The sequence below is a fragment of the Polypterus senegalus genome, chromosome 3 (assembly GCF_016835505.1).
Source record: "Polypterus senegalus isolate Bchr_013 chromosome 3, ASM1683550v1, whole genome shotgun sequence".
Lineage (NCBI taxonomy): Eukaryota > Metazoa > Chordata > Cladistia > Polypteriformes > Polypteridae > Polypterus > Polypterus senegalus.
The window spans coordinates 279,455,291-279,475,148 of NC_053156.1; the positions used below are offsets into that span (position 1 = coordinate 279,455,291).

Consider the following 19,858-nt stretch of genomic DNA (forward strand, 5'->3'; position numbering starts at 1 on the left):
CTATGGTCCCTGCAGTTGAAGGATTTCATTCCAACCAATTCTTTTTCTATTGGACTTTCTGAAGCATTTTGTATTCCTCAGTTTCAGCCTTCATTCAGCAAGTTCGGAAACTCCCAACAAGGTTTGTTCACCTTTTATAGGAAGTTACCACTTACACCCATGTCTCTCTGGCTCTTTGTGAACTTCTTATTTCTGGAGAGTTTAATCCTACTGGAAAAAATGCAATGAAAAGAATAAAATAAAGGAGAGTTCTGCCAAAATACAAAGCTTTCCACATTTATTATTAACTACATAATGAGATCCATAAAAGAGCTAATTGGAAAAGAAGTTTAATTAAAAGAAAGCGTGTCACCGATTATGAAATCAGTTTCAGTTTTGAGTATCCCTGGCATAATGCAGGACATGACAATCACTAATGAGGCTTTCGACTGCACACTGTAAGGACCTCAGCTAAACAACCACTGCTGACTTACTGAACCCATGAGCGAGAGCGAGCCATGTATCTTGTCTATTCTCACATAGTAAAAAAAAGTAGACTACAGAGGAATATTTAGAAAGAATGAAATAGAAGGGCAAAAAAATAAGAGGATTATAACAAGGAATAAATAAAAAGAATGATATGTGGGCATACATACTTAAATATGTCATGAAATGTTTTTGTTGTTTATTTCTTTAAATATGTGACACCACATGCAACATGAAGTGCGGTTGAAATGGCAACTGTCGTTTTCACCTGTCAAAGCTGAGAGGGCAGTAGGCTCTAGTGAGTTGTAAATATGACCGCCCACTGTTTGGACATTACTCACTAGAGTCCACCGTCTCAACTTTGACAAGTGAAAATGGCAGTTTTCAATTCAAGCCATTACATTTGGTGTCCCTTAAATAAATAAATGAAGAAAGAATTTTAAAAACCAAAGAAATAAGCAGTACAAACATATTTAATTATGCTCACACATCATTGTGTTTTAATGTATTTGTTTATTGTTACATTTCATGATACATTTATTTATTTGTGTCCAAAATATTCCTCTATAGAATACTGTAAAGCTCTCTGACGTGGGTAATGTTATGGCAAAGCGCTAGATAAATAAAAAGGGTTTTTTTTTTGTTCACCAGCTGCTGGAGCCCCGTCACACGTTTTTTGTGCATCTTTTTAAATTATTTCAGGGAATAAAGATGAATGAACACAAAGCACCTGAAACACATTTTATCACATACCCATGTGGTCACGCTACTCAAGTCTGTTGTTCAATTGTAACTTCTGCAATTCCATGTGTCAGCAAAGGGTCAGTCACAACTGGAGCTAAACCCTCATTGCCGGCAATGCAATCACTGAGATGTGTGTTTCAGAACCAGGGGACACAGGTTTAACAGTCAATATGTTAAGTATTTGATTTTTTTCTTCCAAAGTAAGAATACAGTAACACTGACCACAGCCCAAAATTAATTTGAGCAAAACAATTGAAGGCAGTTTTATTAAATACATTTGTGAAACGTTCTCAGAACAAACAGAACTTTGTGCATTATGTCAGAGCATTTCAGAATGGTTGGTTGTCCTGTTGTTGAATGCTACAGAACTTGGTTGCTCTTGCTGTCTCATCCAACACCTGCAGCATACCACTTACCCCACTGGGTTGGTTGGTGCACTAATGATATTAATTTGTGTAACAGTTCTGCCCACCACCAGATTCATTCTTTATTGTGCAACACTGATAGAAGAGAATTTTACAATTCCAACAGAATACTAAAATTTGTGTCTAGTCCTCAAATTGTAAATGCTGCAGATACTGAGAGAAAAGGCACCTTTGACCCTGTCATTGACTCCTGGGGGTGAGGGGTTTGGGGGTGGGCCTTCCCTCTGCTTCAGCTATGATCTTCATGTGCTTGTTGGCCTCAAAGTATTTGCCAGCAGAGAATAAGGAGATACCGGCAGAAGTTCCAGTCTTCTGCCATGTGCCTTAATATTTTGTGTTTAAGTCAAAGGTACAGTATCCCGACTGCTCATCCATTTAGAAGTGTGCTTATTGTGATGGACAGCCATTATTAGGTCTGTCAACACGATACAGGAATGAACAACAGCACAAGGTTCTCAGACTTCTATGAAAATGTTTGTCTCCATTCATATAAATAAATAATATTATGTTTGGCTACTCTATAATGGCAGGGCTGATCAATAGGCACTAAGGCTAGAGGTGCTTGAAACAAGTGGGGCAGACCCTGTCTGCCATTATCACAATTTACGTTCAGATAAAGTCCACCAAATGCGAGCCTAAAGTAGTGCACATTCTCAATCCTGCAGAGTTAGTCCTTATGACTTTCTTGCACAGCAAGTGTATTCAGCAGTACACAAACCATGAGTCTTGTCCAGGTCAGTTTAGACAAGAGTCACAATAGGATTCCCTATTTAGCCATTAGCTGTAGTGGCCAAATAAATGGCAGAGCATGTAAGGGTTTAAAAAAAAAGGCTGGGGTCAAAAGATAAGATGGTATTGTGTAAATCACCTCTTTGTCCTTCCATCCAGTATAGGAGTGCCCAAGTGGGGGTAACAGCAAACCTCCCCAATACATCCCTGTTCAGTTCAACTTCCAGTACCATTTTCATTGTTACCAGTCTGAGGTAGCAAGGTAAGATACATCCAGAAATGATCTTCCAAAATACAGTCATTGTAGAGCCATGTGCCATTGGGCTTTCAAACTCTACGTCGTAATATCAGCACCACTGAAGTATAGAAAGCAGAGTGATGTATAGGAATTGTCAATTCCAACCATTTAAAGGAGGCATTGGAGGCTTGCCTAACCTTTGCATGGCTCAGCACCCTGCTCTACTTCCCAAAAAAGATAAGAGGATCACGGACTGTTTCAGGAAGCTCTTAAGGTCTAGGCTGAAACATCTTCACTCCAGTTGAAAGTCACAACAGGACCATGCTTCATTTGGCAAAGGGGTTTGTTCTTAAACGTTGCACTTTAATCCAGCAACATAAAGGAAAGATGCTTGATTAGAATGCAGAAATCAAGATGACCATATCTGGGAGGTGTCATCAGCTACCTGGTTTGCAGTCGTGTGTTCCAAATCTTTACTGTAAAATCACTGCAAAAGAAAAAAAAATCAATGGTCAATGAGGACTGGTACTGGCGAACCAGATGAGTTAATGTCCATGCTTTCAGTTGGGAGAGATTCCACCTTAACCCCAACAGACAGAAGGCACAATATTTAATCTTCTATGAGAGTAAAGTCTACAGTACTGCACTAAATATAACAAAATCTGCACAAAGGTGATTTCCTACCAAGTAAAGGCTAATGCAAAACATCTCTTTCAAATCACCTCTTTTCTGCATATACCACATCAGAGGTTTGCTAAACTGCTTAGTGGTTTGGGGCAAACACCAGATTTCACTTTATATCATGCTTATCATGCAGAGAACCACCTGAGATCCTGAAAAGAAACAAGCCTAGCACAAAACACCCTTGTGGGCCCAGAACTAAGGAGGGTATGGACAGATTCCGATAAATGACTATGAAGCTCAACAATCTAGCAACAGTACCGTAACAGAGGATGAAGAGAAGAGCAGAAGAAGAGTATCAGGAAAGAGGAGAAGGCTCAAGGCAGGCTGGTGGCTCGGCCCTTGATCGCAAGGACCCGCCGAGGGAGGCAGGGAGTGAGGCCTGGAACATAATTCCACAGCTTTACCCGACAGTCACTGAAGCAGAAAGAAAACAAGACAAGATGTTAGTGAAGGACATCTGGGGAATGAGCCCAGCACGGGAACTCCAGAAGGAATGGTGTGACAAAGGATTGCCATATTACAGTTGCTGAGAATGAAGAATGTGGATGGAAGCTGTAACAATGGTTTTATCTAAGTAACAGTAGATCTAAAGAAGAATGGAGAGATGAGGATGTGTACTTTAGCTTTCAATGCAGTTAATCTAGATATAGCTTAAGAACAACAAATTGCTTCCCCTATCATTGACGGAGTTTTAGGAGTAAGAATGTGATAATTAGAACATGCTTGGTGTATTTCTTAGTACTGTAATTGTATTAGTAGTACTGCATAAAGGTTAAAACATTAGTTAATATTGGTTAATTGTTAAGACTGTGCCAAAATGTTATTTTTAAATATAACAAAGTGCTGTAACAGTGTATCTTTTTTGTCATATAAGACAGCTCAACTCTTACAAAAAGAGAAAGGGAGATGACAAAGTCCACTTGATATATATAATTAACACATCCCATTTCATATGCAGTGCTTGCTAATGCACAAAACAGTGTTCTGTATTGACTAGTTTTTGAAATGAGCCATCATGGTATATAAAATTATGCTTTACTTGCATAGATGGGGTACACATTAAATGAAGCATCCCAAAATAATACTTTTTATAGCTACGTTTTTAATTAAAATTTGGAGGCAGACTTCTTGCTATATTTTAATATATACTAGTTTTTAATATTATCAGTAAATGAGATTCATAATTAAGAAATGCATTCAAATCTAATGGAAGCATACACATGTAATGTAAACATCAATTTCATCAAAGCCAACTAGTCTCAGCCCTCGAGAGACCCATCAGTACTGCTAAACAGAAAAAGTGGGTGTCCCATTGACACGGTAGTTAACACTTCTACCTAATGAATAACATATTCTGGGTCCAAAATCTACACCTGGTCCCTATTTGAATGTGGTGTTCACATTCTTTTTACGTCTGTGTAGATTCTTCTCCAGATATTCAGAGTTCTCACATTACACAGATTTGCAGATAAGGTTAACTGCAAATTTTAAGTTAGTTCTGTGGGCGCATGTTTGTGTTTGACTGAGCCATGAAATGGATTGGTGTCCAATCCACACTTGATTTCTGCCTTGTTGCTGGGATATGTAGGCTCTGGACCTCTCATAACTTTGAATATGATTAAGAGTGTTAATTATATATTATATATTGTATTTATATTATGCTATAAAAAGAGTGATATATCAAAAAAATGTACAATCACTTTCACCTTAGTAAAACTATTTAAGCATTTAATTACCGTGTATACTCGCATTTAAGTTCTCCTGCGTATAAGTCGGGGCTTGATTTCAACATATAATTTCCAGTATTTTATTATGGTGGTCATATACTGTAAGTCGAATGCGCAAAACTCACGCCATTGGTCCAAGAGATTATGATATGCTAACGCCCACCTGAGAGAGTAACCATGGAGCACACTGCTTTTCTTTTCTATGTATTGTGCCTGTGTGACCACATGCGCTACTGCAACAAAATTCAGTGTGTCAGAGAAACTGGTGCGAGATTGGAGGAAGCAAGAAGATGTAAAAAAAAAAAATTAAGTCTTGTATTTTTGAACGGGCGTATAAGTCGGAGTCTGATTTTATGATGTATACAGTACATATATTTAGATTTCATTGAGGAAGATGGTGTTTGCTAGGTCCTCTTTAACATTGCAAATGTACTCCTCTTTTCTATTAAGAAGCACCATATTATTTACTGATTTTGTAATAATCACTAAAGAAGACTTGGCAGCATTGTGACACAGTCAATAATATGATTTCCTCATTGATTCCACATCCTGGAAATGCCGATGTTTAGTTGTTGTCTATAAGGAGTTTGCAGGTTTTTCCTGACAGAATAGATAGAACTGAAACTTGGACATAATGCAGACGAGAAGGCAAAACTGCCACGTTTTCACTAGTGTATGAGCACATATTAACAAGCAAGTATTAAGCAAGCACCTCTATTGGTTTAGAGGGAACATGTGAATGCACGTTTTTTTAAAGCTTTCAGATATCACTTCCTTAAGTGAATAAACCAGTAATCTCTAGCACAAATAATTATAACTTTTGTCTGTCAGTGCAGTCAAACTACAAGTACTTTACCTGGAAGCTGTGAAAATTTGCTTGGAGTTTGTGCAGATGGCATTAATCGGGCTGTCATGGCCCTTGATTTCTCCAATGGGGGAAAAATTTTCAACGTTCCATACCTTCAGCATGCCTGCACGACAGCCACTTAGTAACATAGGCCGACCAGGTACATAAGCCAGAGCACAAACCCAGTCTTTGTGGGCATTTGGAATTTGCTAAGAGAGAATAAAAAAAGAAGATCCACTACACAATTTGAAATCATAAAAAAATCTTTTTTTTTTTTTCTTTTTAATATGCCACAAAACCAAATGACTAACTTACAGCAGCAGACATTCAAAGACAAAACCTACACATCAACCGTAGAATAGTCTTGGGTTTTACATAGAAATCTTTTGATTCAAGTTTGTTTTTTGAGTGTTAATATGTGTGCAGGATTAAATTGGTTAGGCATATCATGTAAATTATCTCACCAGCCACAGTTCACTTAGGATGAATTTACAGGATGTACCTCATGTATATCTGCAGCTGTATCTTACATAAAAGCTGCAAGCAGCTAGCAGATTAAGAGGTCAGCAATTAAGAAGCAGATATGTCTGTTTAGTGGCTGAGAAGTACCATTAACTATTGTAGAACTTCCTCTTGATATTTTGTACCACATAAAAACCTGCTATTCACATGGCTGTAAGGATAATCATAAAACTAATTTTAGTTACATCAGTTGGGAGAAAGGCTTCAAGGTTTGTTATAACAATATACAACTAGATTCTGTGACTTACCTGTATGAGCTCCTGCTGTTCCAGGTCCCATTTTTTGATTCCATTATCCCTGGAACCACTAAAAAGGACATCACCACTGATCGCAAGGCACTCAATGCCATCATAATGTGGAGGTTCAAAGTTATGGGCTGGTCCTATGCTCCCTACTGTTCCCTCCAAAACATTGAACATCTGCAATAGGTAAGCATCTTATGACTCCTGCTTCTCTATATTGTAGTGCAGAACACACATTTGAAAATTAAAAAGGATGATAGGTGGCAACAAAAGGTCAATGCTAGATGCAGATAACACATGGACTGAACACAAGTTCAATAAAATAACAGATTCTTCCTAAATGATGCATAGTTCCAATGAAATGTCCAGATATGAGATCACTAACCCTGACATAATGATCCTTTGATCCAGTAATGACCAGGTCATGCCCTGCTTCTGTTTGCCCCACAGTGAGACACATTACTGAACCAATGTGTCCAGTTAGCTTTCCACTGGCCTGCATCCTGAAATTAGAGGAAAGGTTGATGGCATCTGGGTCAGAGAGCAGCAACTAAGGCTTGAGGGAAAAGTAAAGGACAATCGCCACTGTATCTGCCCTGACAAGTACATCAGCAGTGGGTTTGTCTGTCCATCATATTGTACCTGTTTAAATCCCATGTGCGAACAGCATTACCCGTTGCAGCATACAGAACAGAGCCAGAAGGATTCAGGGCCACTTGATTAATCTGGTGCTCTCCCTGAGCAGTGGTGACAGTGCGAGTAGTGGTACTAGCACATGCATCTCCAGAAATTACCTGTCCTGATGACCTAAGTGAGCAAAGAGCATGAAGTAAAAATGCAAATTCAGCCTTATTAAAAAAGGAAAAAAAAAAAATAATTGTAACTTCGATCCGATTACTCACTTCTCATAAGTAACAAAAAGCTTATTACTTCAGAATTAGGCTTATGTATCTCTAATACAATAAAGCTACCCACCCTATCAAGATACTATGTTTATACTAAGCCTTATTCTTCACAAACATCAAACTTACGTGAAGGTACGGACACACTTGGCAGAGTCTCGAATGTCCCAAACTTTGATGTATGATGTGGATACTGTGAAGACCAGGCATGAGTTAGGACAATACTTTACAGAAACTACATTATTTGGGTGACCTTTCAGTGTGACTATTTCCTGCCCTGTGACAAGGTTCCACATCTTACAAGTGCGATCTAAAGAAGAAAAAAAAAAAACAAGAGTCCTTCTTTAGTCAAATTTCACTTTTCACTTTTCTCTGTGAGATAAAACAACTGACAGTAGAAATTTGTTTCTAGATGCATTTTCCTTTTAAATAGTTGTTTTCTAACAAGTTTATATTTACTCATCAAGTCTACAAAGCCCCAACTGTAATCCAATTTAAGACTTTTTGTCACCAGATATTCATCCATTACCTTTAGAGCCAGTAAAAAGTAACTCATCGGTTGCATCCACACATAGGACTGGCTTGGAGTGTCCCTCTGCAACAGACACACATTGCAAGGGTGCTGTTCTAGCTCCCTTTGTGCCTCCTACTGGGTTGATGATACCCCTGCCAAAAGATAAATCCACATTAGTAAGTATTCACATTTTTAGGAAATGAATGGCAATTTCTCCTTTTCCTTGCCCTAACTTTTTGAACAAGAATCTTCTAATTCACTTTTAATAAAGAAAATTTAAGCTTGAAAAATATAAGATGCAATAAATTTGGCTTTTCACACAGCAGTGACATGAAGAACCCATTCTTCTAATCAGAATTCATCCCCGTTCTCTTTTTGAAAATAAAACTTCTGTGATTCTCCTGTTCTCTAAACCCTGACTTTCTTGTGGTTTGTTTGTAGTTCATGCTCAGACATTATGAGGTTCTAACTATTCAAGCAATAAAGATATATAAGCTTCACCTTATTCATTTTATTCCAGGAGAGCATTATAATCCATTTTAAGAGGCACCTAAAGCTTAGCAGTAACATCAGTTGACCATTATATTGTTTCTGCCACCTCTAACAGAATAAAAAAACATCCTAAGCTGTAGGTCCACTTAGTGTGCTGCATACGCTGCACATGTTTTTCAGGAGAAACACCTTTATTACAATCTGCATCTATTACCTCTTACATGTCTACATATCAAAATTTACTCAACTCCTTTTAAATGACATGTGACTTTCTTTGTTCTCTGTTTTTTCTTATTTATCCAATTTCATCCCCAAATATTACCATGGTGAGCGGATTATGGGGACAATATAGATTACATGAACTATAGTGGGAGATTATTATACAACAGTGTTGTTTTATTTTTGTCCTAGTTGACTAACTTTAATTATTTTGAAACTGCGTGCTACATAAATTCCCATTTCCTGGAAGCCTTTTAATTCAAACAGATTAAACATTATGACTTACAGAGATAATTTTGAGTGCTCCTGTCTATTTAAGATACCACTGAACTTACCGAGTGACAGGCAATCTTGGCTTACTTCTTTCTTAGACTGCTGCCCTCGATGGATGATGGAAGAAGACTAATTTAATAAACTTAACACTGGACAGTCAAAGAAAAATAAGCCTCATGCATATCAGCCAAACCAAATATAAGATAATGTCCAATAAGAAGCATCATGCTGTCTGGGAGCCAGTCACTGCAGGAGGGTCTTTCCATGTTTCTGGAGAGCAGATGACATTTGTGTCCTTCCACACCGATGTAATGCACTTTTATGAAGGAACCTTTATAAGACTGTGTACTGCCAACCAGATCAGCATATTCTACCACTTTGTAACTCAGGTCAGCTGCTATTCAGAAAAAATATAACGCTAATGCAGTAGACCTGGACTACGATATCCCACCAGTTTTCATGGGATATGACACATGCTCACATGTGTTTATCTGGTTTGATAAAAAAAAATGCCAGTTCTCAGTTTCTGCCAACAAAAAGGCTCTTGCTTACTAGGAGGGACTGATCTTGGTAGGGCCATATTCTTTGAAAGGTTCATTCAGTTTTTTATCGCTACTAGACAGAATCAATGACACACACAGGTGGACATGCAGAAAAGTAGGGCGCCGGGTGAGAGACAGACAGAAAGAGATACCTGAGCACCTCCGACAGAGACGAGTCACTGTCATCGGACCTATGAATAGAACAGTAGCACAGTTATGACAGAGGGGACAGAGAGGCGGTGGTCCAGTGGTTTGAAAACAGCAGTCCAATTAATTTAGCAGCACAGAGAAATAAAGAAAGAGAAAGGGTGGGATCAGTCAGGAGGGAACAAGGGAGGGGGAAGCAATGAACTCAGTTTTTGCAAGCATTCAGGTTGTCACCCCACACCTTACTGTACATAAGTTCATTATGCTTGGTTTGCACATGTGTTTCATAAGATGGTCATATAATTGCCATTCATGACTGGAACTCAAGTTTGTATGTTGGTTACTGGTAGTACTAGTGTAAATGACATTTGTAATTTTTAGGGTTAGAAATTAAATTAGTTATATTCTTCCAAAGCACATGAACTGGCAGTAGATTCAGAGATTATTCTGACATGCTCTGTTAATTATGTCTCCACTGCACCTCACACACTTCTAGAGTCCTCGAAAAAGCTACTCCATTACAGCTTTAGACTCCAGTTTCTGACTGGGAGGATATTTCCATAGGTAGCCAAAATGCATAACAAATGGCTTTGCTTTACTTCAAATCAATCATCTCCAGTCATGACATAATAAAAATATATTTAAACCCAAGAATAGCATCTAGTGACAAACCTCTAATCTAATGAAATCATAAAATGTAACCCAGCAGGCTTAAAGTACTTTAATGCATTTTCTAATGATGGGCAAATCTGGTCATGTGCCAGCACTAGTCACCCAGTTTTTCAATGCATTCTTAATAATATCCATCTCTACAAAGTATTTTCTCCACATTCTTCCAGCCTAGTCTAGTAATAACAGGGCAGAGAATAGAGATTTAAGAATAAGGTAGTGCAACTTATGTGTTTCTTTTCAGCACTGTCCTTGGACAACAGCTGCCTATATATTTCTGCTATTTAAACTTTTAGTTTTCATCAAGATAATGCACATGTACAGAATTTCATATTTTGCATTTTGTAAATGTCTATACCCCACACTTCCTGGTCTTTCACCAATTAATGCCAAAAGAAAATCGATCATGCACTACTGGCACTGTCAAGAATGCCTCTTGCTGTCATGTGTGCTGCTTCTGATATAGAGGCAATGCAATAAATGCTTTGTTCATTTTGCTTATTTTTTTCCCATTTACAGAGGTGTGGCTTCTGCCACAGCATCTTCACACACAAAATCTTTCACATAATTGTCAGTCATGACTGAAGTATGGCACTGCCCCAATCACTGGCATTTCTGGTAGCAGTAGCAAACAAAAATAGCTAACTAGAATGCCAAGTTGTTTTCAGCTGAATGGTATAAGTATAGCTTGCCATGATCATGAAAAAAGGTTATTCTTTCCAAGTAGAGTGCTATTCCACTCACATATTGTGGTTCCTTAAGGTCAAAAAATGATTTACCTTGATATTTATATGTGAATATTACATGAGCATTAAATTAAAGTAAATTAAAGTAAAATATTAAATCATGAGAACATTGGGAAAGTTTCAAGGAGAAAGAGTTATTTTCAGTCACATTTTATGAGGAATATTTTTAACATTTCAACAACATTTACCCCTAACCAGGTTCAATTTGCAACATAATAGTCTAGAAGAAAAACATTAAAAAATAACGACTGACATCAACTTTACTTATGCTCTGCAAAATGATAAATTGTTTTTTAGGATTCCTCTTAATTTTTGTTTACATAAGCTAAAAATATTCATTTTCTTTAATCACTAATCCTGACTTTCAATAGTGAATAAGTCTAGTTCTTCTGTGTTCTCTCTGTAGGGCTTCTAGGTCTGACTTATAACATGGAGACAAAAACTTCAGGATGTGATGTCACCTGTATATGTTTTATATTTAAAACCTTAACTGTGCAATTGTGCCTAATATTTGTACTTTTTATTCTTAAAATTATGCAGTACACATGCTTACACTCAACTTTATGTCTAAAAAAATGGAATGCTATTCCATTGTATCTCTTGAGACTGTTTAAGATGTAGGTGCTAATCTATTTGATTTAGCACCATCTGCAGATGTAACACACATTTTAAATATAGTGTGCAGTGGCATCAGTACTGATCCTTAAGGGACACCAATGCAATGTTTGATACAACTCCAAAAAATAAACTCCAACTATGCCAGTTCTTCTTAGTGGCTATTCCAATTCTACATTGCTTATAGTTTTTGTAGCTTCTTCATGAAATTAGTAAAGTTTTATACATAACAAATGTCTGTTAACATACATGGTAATCTAGAACTGATTTTGTATCTTGCATTTTAAAATTAGTTCCAGTTATCTTCCTGTAACAGCACAAGTTAACACAGTAGCCTATAAATTGTTATCTCTTCATACAACTGCAGTACATTAGCTAGCATAAAATATTTGAGATTTTCTTCAGAAAAAAAAGAGTAATAAATTATATATACAATAAATGAGCACTAATTTCTGTGAGGACTCTACAATGAATGTTTACCAGTCCAGGCTGTTTATTTTTCTTAGCTCTTTTAATCACTACAGCATATCATTCTGTTTAAGCATTTAATTTTAAATTGATTATTGATCTTAATATGTTCTGAAGCTACTGTCACGATTCTGAGCTCTGCAATTACAAAAAAAAATTTAGGGTGATATTAAAAAAATATTAAAGAGTCTTGCCGTTGGGTAGTATTTTGTAACTCTTAACTCCTAACATTTACTAAAAAAGTTGTGGAAATGTGGAACAAACTATGTGTAGTTGAAGCAGAAACCTTAACAATGTTTAGGAAGTATCTGGATGAGATATTGGGAGAGCTTAGCTATTAACTAATGAAATGTTCCTAAAGAAATGAATTGTCTCCTCTCATTTGTCAAAATTGTTTGTTCTTATGTATGTTCTAAAGTGTTTAGAAGACTTATGGTTAAACCTCTGCCCATTTTCATTACAAATATTTTATTTGCTTACTAATCCATTGAGAAGTCAAGCAAAAATAACATCTTTTACTAGCTAACTGATTATACCTTGCCTGAACAAGGGGCCTGAGCTGCCTCAAAAGCTTGTCCATATATATATATATATATATATATATATATATATATATATATATATATATATATATATATATATATATATATAGTGCAGCCAAAAGTTTGGACACACCTCCTTATTCAATGTGTTTTCTTTATTTTCATGACCATTTACATTGGTAGATTCTCACTGAAGACATCAAAACTATGAATGAACACATGTGGAGTTATGTACTTAACAAAAAAAGATGAAATAACTGAAAACATGTTTTATATTCTAGTTTCTTCAAAATAGCCACCCTTTGCTCTGATTACTGCTTTGCACACTCTTGGCATTCTCTCGATGAGCTTCAACAGGTAGTCACCTGAAATAAAACCATGTTTTCAGTTATTTCACCTTTTTTTGTTAAGTACATAACTCCACATGTGTTCATTCATAGTTTTGATGCCTTCAGTGAGAATCTACCAATGCAAATGGTCATGAAAATAAAGAAAACACATTGAATGAGGAGGTGTGTCCAAACTTTTGGCCTGTACTGTATATATATAATACGCTACGGTGGCTGTCTGTTTGTCTGTCCAGGATTTTAAATCACCTGTAGCTCGTAAACCTTTTGGACTATTGACCTGAAATTTGGTACACATATACTACGTGACATCTACTATCCGCTTTCAGGGTGATGCTTGACCTCCAAGGTTATTCCTCTTTTTATTTTATTTTTATTTTATTGTAAAATCCACTCTTGGCAGCGGCCAACAGTGTGGCCGAGCTGTGGATGCATACTAAGTAATTGCAGCACAAACACTGATTTAATCAGTTTTAACGTTAAAAGATGCCAGCAGAAGAAGAGAAGAAGTAGGGTGCTAGGGTGGAGAAAATGAGATGCTCAGGAAGCAGCAAGTGCATCAACCTCTGAGCAAACAAATGCTAAACGTACAGAGAAAGAGCATGAAAACTATAAGTCAAGTCCACAGTTACTGGTATATTATAATCTTTTTGTTAGCCAAAGAAAGGCGTCATTTTGCTTGACTTCTCATGGCAGCCACAATGGCTAAAACAGTACAACACCCTACTACTAATCCATTGAGGATATCTAATAGTTAGTTACCCTAGTGCTTCAAATTGTTATTATGATTTTTTTCCATGTTTTATTAAGTATTCCTTAATTCTTTATTATTGCTCCTCAACTATTTGTCATATTTTAATTTTTAAAACTATGTGCACCTGCTTACAATGTTTGATATTACTGATTCAAATTACCAAAAAACTGTGACCACACCACTTTAAGGTTTTTATTGTCCAGCAGGATAATATTCTATTAAAATCATGCAGTCTTTTTTTAGCAGAGCATAAGAAAATTTGATACTTATTTTTGCAATATGTTTAAGTTCACAATTCTAGTGATACAAAGTATATTGCTTTCTAATAGTTCACAATTACTTACACAAGAGTAAAGTTACAATGAACAAAGTAAGAAAAATAACACAAAACCCTATATTGTGCTGCATGCTGCACCATTCTCCATTTTATTAATTTATTTTTGCTCCAGTAATGGGATTTTGTCCAACTAGTGGTTTAATGACTGATTAATTACAACTTCTGATGATTTACCAGAAATATTCACACTATTAGTTTAGTGCTAAGTTGAACTGGATTGCATTTTGCTAATTTACAAAAAGCTAAAATGTAAAGAATGGGAAGTTAAATAGCTAATAACTGTTAAATATATCACATTTTTGAAATACTTACTTGTCAAGGGCTGACCCCTGGTTTTGGTTGCTAGTTAATCGTGAAAACACATTTCTGTCATTTCGAGATCTCAGTGGTGGTGAGGGAGGAGGAGTGCTTCCATCTCCTGACCTAAACCAGGAAGAAAAATTGTTACTTCCATAAATTGTGATATTTCTGTTTTTGATGACACTAAAAATGTCTATTACATTTTCAAATCATTGATAATTTATTATTTAGACATTACCATATAGTGTGTCTACTTGTATATACTGTAATGCACCTTTAAATTCAATTGATTTAATATTAGACAAGATCCTGGGGGATGTCCATATACAGAAAGGGGCAGAGGGGCAAAAGTCTTCAAAATGGAAAAGTGATATAGCACTTAACACATTTTTTGTGTTGAGAAAAAAAATTGTAAATAATACAGGCAGCACTATTTTAGTCATACTACTAGATTAATTTTTGTCTGCTATATTTCCAGTTTCAGCAACAACATATTTTCTCACATAAACCTGTTTAGTAAGGCAGGCTAGCCTGCCGGAAAGGGTAGTGTAACAATCAGCTTATCTCTTAAAAATATTTCTAGTACAAGTGCATCTCCTTTGGCATAGCATACCTGTAGGGCTGTCCACGGTCATATGATTTCCGTCGTAACAGTGGTGAGGTTTCAGGTCCTCTAGACTGCCTGGGGCTATGGAATAAAATGTATGTGTCAGGTTTTGAAATATGATTACTTCTTTTAGGGGAAGCAGATAAAACCTTTTACAGAATAGCTTTACTTACAAGGTGTTACCTCTTGTGGGCAAACTGATTGTCCGAGAAACCTTATCTTTATAGTATGAGTCACGAGTCAAGAAGCCAATTCCATTTTCTCGTATTTCAGTCAACGATGCAAGGGACTTTGTAATGTTCTTAGTGGAAACATCCAGTGTTGGACCAAGATATTCTGCAGAAACGGCCTTCATCTGAGCTGACAGCTTTGGTTCAGTCTGACAGACAGACAGAGTGTTTAATTTTGAACTCTAGAACAAAACATACAATCCTAAAGACATGGCCTTCATATCTACGTAAGACTATCTGCGCCAAAAGTAAATGCAATCCAACATGTAGAATACAATGAAATGCAAGGCATATTCATGATGTGCATTTAGTTTTATGATTTTTCCGTGTCAGACCTGGGTTCGCTTCCCGGGTCCTCCCTGCGTGGAGTTTGCATGTTCTCCCCATGTCTGCGTGAGTTTCCTCCGCGTACTCTGGTTTCCTCCCACAGTCCAAAGACATGCAGGTTAGGTGCATTGGCGATTCTAAATTGCTAGTTTGTGCTTGGTGTGTGTGTGTGAGTGTGCACGCCCTGTGGTGGGCTGGCGCCCTGCCTGGGGTTTGTTTCCTGCCTTGCACCCTCTGTTGGCTGGGATTGGCTCCAGCAGACCCCCGTGACCCTGTAGTTAGGATATAGCGGGTTGGATAATGGATGGATGGATGGGTTTTTCCGTGTCATTATTAAAACAAAATCAAACAATTGATCCAGTGCTTTTCAATGCTGCATGCCATGGAGTCCACTCCTTTTCTTTCCATGGCCATGTGTTCATCTTGCCAAAACAAACTTAAATAAAATAATCAGTCATCATCAAGAGGTGCAGCAAGGGGCATTAATATTAAGGGTTAGAAGTTTTCCAGTCATGCTTGTATGTTTTCAGTGGGTGTCAGGAGAAACATGTGAGAAAATAAGACTGGAAAGACAGAGAGACTTGCACAGGATGAGCAGTTTGAGCCCTAAGTCAAACAGGTGTATCTATTGTTTCACTCAAAACAAACAAACTTACTCTATCCTCCCAAAGGATTCCCCTCACAAAGGCTCTCCCCATCACCTGTTGCCAATAAAAACCCTAAACCACCTGGCATTCACAGCGCTGGTATTTGAATCACCCAGCCACTGTACAGTGCTATCTACAAAGGTGTGAAACATAAAGGATACTTCTAGAGCTCACTTTCCTTTAGGTAGCTGGCTGTACCCAATCAATATGTGCTTTCGTCAACTGGCCGTTAAATCATTATCTCTTACATTGTATTCCATTATTGTAATGGCCTTGGTTCTGACCTGTAAGAGACATGTTTCTCAGGTGGCTATGGACTATCAGAAGGGGTGGGGCAACCTGGAGAAGACAGCCATAGAAGCAACTCCTGAGAACAACGAAAGAGATAGAGCACTGCTAGAGTGCTCTCATTAGCCTTCTGTTGCTTTTACAGCATTAACGATTTCCCCAAGTAAGTCATCGATATCATTTTTTCAGCATCAGCATGTTTCAAATGTTCAACAAAGTGCAGATGAAGAAGGAAAAAAAACAGATAACCATATAGTATTTGGCTATCATAAAAGGTGAGAATAAAAAAAATATATGTTGAACTAAAGCTTGGTGATCACAACAACCCTAAAAATGTTTGTCTATATTCTGTATTTATTCCAGCACAGATTATTCCTAATGTGAAAATCTAAACTAAGATAGACTGGTGAAAGTAAGGTAAAGATTTAAACTTGGCTAGACTTAGTCTGTACCTTTACTTTAAAGTCATCTTGGCTTGCAGAGACCTTCATATTAAAGGCCTGTGAGGAGCTTCCTTCTGAGGCCTGGCTAAACTCCGACACCTCCTCATCTGTACTGGCATATCCATTCTCTGTTAAAATGAACAGATAAAGATTGTTTTTCAAAAATAAAAGTAACATTGTTTTATCATTTACAGTACATGTATAAACCTGTATATGCTAGAATTTTACAAAGTTACCAATAATATTAAATAAAAAATATCTGTGAGTGTATAGGTTCTTTTCATCTTCATCATCGTCATCATCTTCTTCACCTTAATAATCAAACTGCTAATTCATAACAATCCACTGTAAAAATAAATCATAATGCGTACTAAACATATTACACAGGTAGATATTAATTGCAAAGTCAGACATCAGAAATTCTTTACCTCCACTCAAAATTAAGACTGTTGTACAAGACTGAGATAATGCAAAATCTATACAGTACAATTTAGAAAGGCATTCTGTGCTAATGTGTTCCTCTTAAAAGGTATTTTAGAGAGTATAGTCGTTACAACCCATCCATTAAGATAGTGGCTCTCAAATTTTCTTCCTCCACACCACCTTGCAACATTAATGTCATTACTAATGCCACCCCAATTGTTAATAGTTGCTTGTTTCTTTTAACAAATGATTAACTCAAAATGTACCAGGCAGTACCTCACAAATAAAAGTAACTCAGCAGACCCACTTCTATAAATTGATTTATATAAGATTTTCAATTTGCAAGACTCAGTCAATCAAATGATCTTTAATGTCATCAATGCGTTGTATAACTGCATAACAGAAAGGGAGATTTTTTTATCAAACAAGTGAGCAAGCTTAACATTCTGCACAACTTGTAATTGTATAGGAAGACTCGAGGTACTGTATATGTTGTTTTTCTGTGATACCTTTTTGTTTCCCCTTACAGTGCTAAGAAAAAAGCCACGTGTCTAGCAAGAAAGTGGCGCTACAAACCTTCGGTGCTTTCTGTGATCCTGGGAAATGTGAACTCACTACCAAATAAGATCGACGAACTGGCTGCACTGGTGAAAAATGTCAGGATCTACAGAGAATGGAGTTTGCTGTGTTTTAGTGAAACGTGGCTATCAACTAACATCCCAGATGCTAACGTGGAGCCACCCGGGTTTAGCACAGTTAGAGCAGACAGAGACGCAAGTACCAGCGGGAAGCAGAAAGGAGGGGGTGTCGCTCTCTATGTCAATAAATGATGTTGCAACTCTAGACATGTAAACATTAAAATCTCCACTTGCTGCAAGGATATCGAACTGTTGGCCGTAAGTTTGCGTCCCTATTATTTGCCCAGAGAGTTTGGACACGTCATTGTTGTTATTGTTTCCGTTCCCCCTCAAGTGAACGCGGAGATAGCAAGTGACATCATCCATTCCGCAGTTGCTAAATTATAAATGCAGCACCCTGGGGTGCTTGTGCTAATCTCTGGAGACTTTAAACATGTAACGCTGGACAAAACATTACCTGCCTTCTCCCAGTATGTGGACTGTAACACCCGGGGAAATGGGACTATTGACCTACTGTATGCAAACGTTAAAGACGCATACAGCGCCACCCAACTGCCTGAGCTTGGGAAAGCAGATCATAACCTGGTTCTGCTTCAGCCTCACTACAAATCAAAAGTGAGGGAGCTACCACACGCTCATTCAGGAAGTGGTCCCCTGAGGCAGAGCAAGCTCTGAGAGACTGCTTTGGAACTACAGACTGGGATATACTGCAGGGATCACATAGTGAGAACATTGAGGAGGTTGTTGACTGTACAACTGATTACATCAACTTCTGTATGGACATTGTAGTTCCAGTAAGAACAGTATGCTGCTATGCTAACAACAAGCCATTGATTACAAGTGATATCAAGGGCCTTTTGAACCAGAAGAAAAGGGCTTTTAAAGGTAGTGATCAGCATGAGGTCAAGTGCGTGCAGAAGGAACTCCGAGTCCAGCTCAGGGCGGCAAAAGAGCAGTACAAGAGAAAGCTGGAGCAGAAGTTGCAGAATAACAGCATGAAGGAAGTGTGGGATGGGATGCAGCTCGAAGTGGGGTGCCACCATTGAGAGAGACGTGGAGAGAGCAAACCAAATGAACAACTTTAACAAGTTTGACCACCCTAACTCACTCTCACCTCGGAGTACTGCATCCTCCAACCATCCTTCTGGTGATACCAGCAGCGCATGTGAGCTGAAGAGACTTCGTGCCAGCAAAGCAGCGGGTCCAGATGGAGTATCGCCACGACTGTTGAAGGCCTGTGCGCAGGAACTGGGAAGTGCTCTACAGCGCATCTTCAACCTGAGCCTGGAACAGGGGAGAGTCCCGAGGCTTTGGAAAACATCTTGTATCACCCCAGTCCCAAAGGTATCACGTCCTAGTGAGCTGAACGACTTCGGCCTGTTGCTCTGACAACACATGTGATGAAGACCATGGAGCGGCTGCTGCTTCACCACCTGAGGCCACAGGTCCGTCACGCCCTCAACCCTCTGCAGTTCGCATACCAAGAGAAGGTGGGAGCTTAGGATGCCATCATCCACAGTGGTGTGAAAAACTATTTGCCCCCTTCCTGATTTCTTATTCTTTTGCATGTTTGTCACACAAAATGTTTCTGATCATCAAACACATTTAACCATTAGTCAAATATAACACAAGTAAACACAAAATACAGTTTTTAAATGGTTTTTATTATTTAGGAGAAAAAAAAATCCAAACCTACATGGCCCTGTGTGAAAAAGTAATTGCCCCCTGAACCTAATAACTGGTTGGGCCACCTTTAGCAGCAATA

The 19,858-nt window shown here is 37.8% G+C and overlaps 1 protein-coding gene across 5 annotated transcripts in view; it reads right to left on the bottom strand.

Annotated features, from left to right (window-relative positions):
- Positions 1 to 262: 262 nt before the first annotated feature.
- Positions 263 to 19,858, bottom strand: part of kif21b (kinesin family member 21B) — a 118,572-nt gene continuing 98,976 nt past the window's right edge. The window contains exons 23-35 of one of the 5 annotated variants that reach the window (XM_039749278.1): positions 17,042 to 17,160; positions 15,271 to 15,476; positions 15,104 to 15,178; positions 14,503 to 14,613; positions 9,718 to 9,756; positions 8,055 to 8,191; positions 7,655 to 7,835; positions 7,266 to 7,430; positions 7,009 to 7,126; positions 6,630 to 6,800; positions 5,869 to 6,068; positions 3,544 to 3,699; positions 263 to 3,088 (exon numbers count right to left, since the gene is read on the bottom strand). In XM_039749278.1, the coding sequence (XP_039605212.1) occupies positions 3,600 to 3,699; positions 5,869 to 6,068; positions 6,630 to 6,800; positions 7,009 to 7,126; positions 7,266 to 7,430; positions 7,655 to 7,835; positions 8,055 to 8,191; positions 9,718 to 9,756; positions 14,503 to 14,613; positions 15,104 to 15,178; positions 15,271 to 15,476; positions 17,042 to 17,160 (1,622 nt within the window). In that variant the 3' untranslated portion in view covers positions 263 to 3,088; positions 3,544 to 3,599. Of the gene's footprint in view, positions 3,089 to 3,543; positions 3,700 to 5,868; positions 6,069 to 6,629; positions 6,801 to 7,008; positions 7,127 to 7,265; positions 7,431 to 7,654; positions 7,836 to 8,054; positions 8,192 to 9,717; positions 9,757 to 14,502; positions 14,614 to 15,103; positions 15,179 to 15,270; positions 15,510 to 17,041; positions 17,161 to 19,858 lie in introns of all 5 variants that reach the window. The other 4 variants (XM_039749277.1, XM_039749281.1, XM_039749279.1 and 1 more) reach the window with 4 other exon arrangements.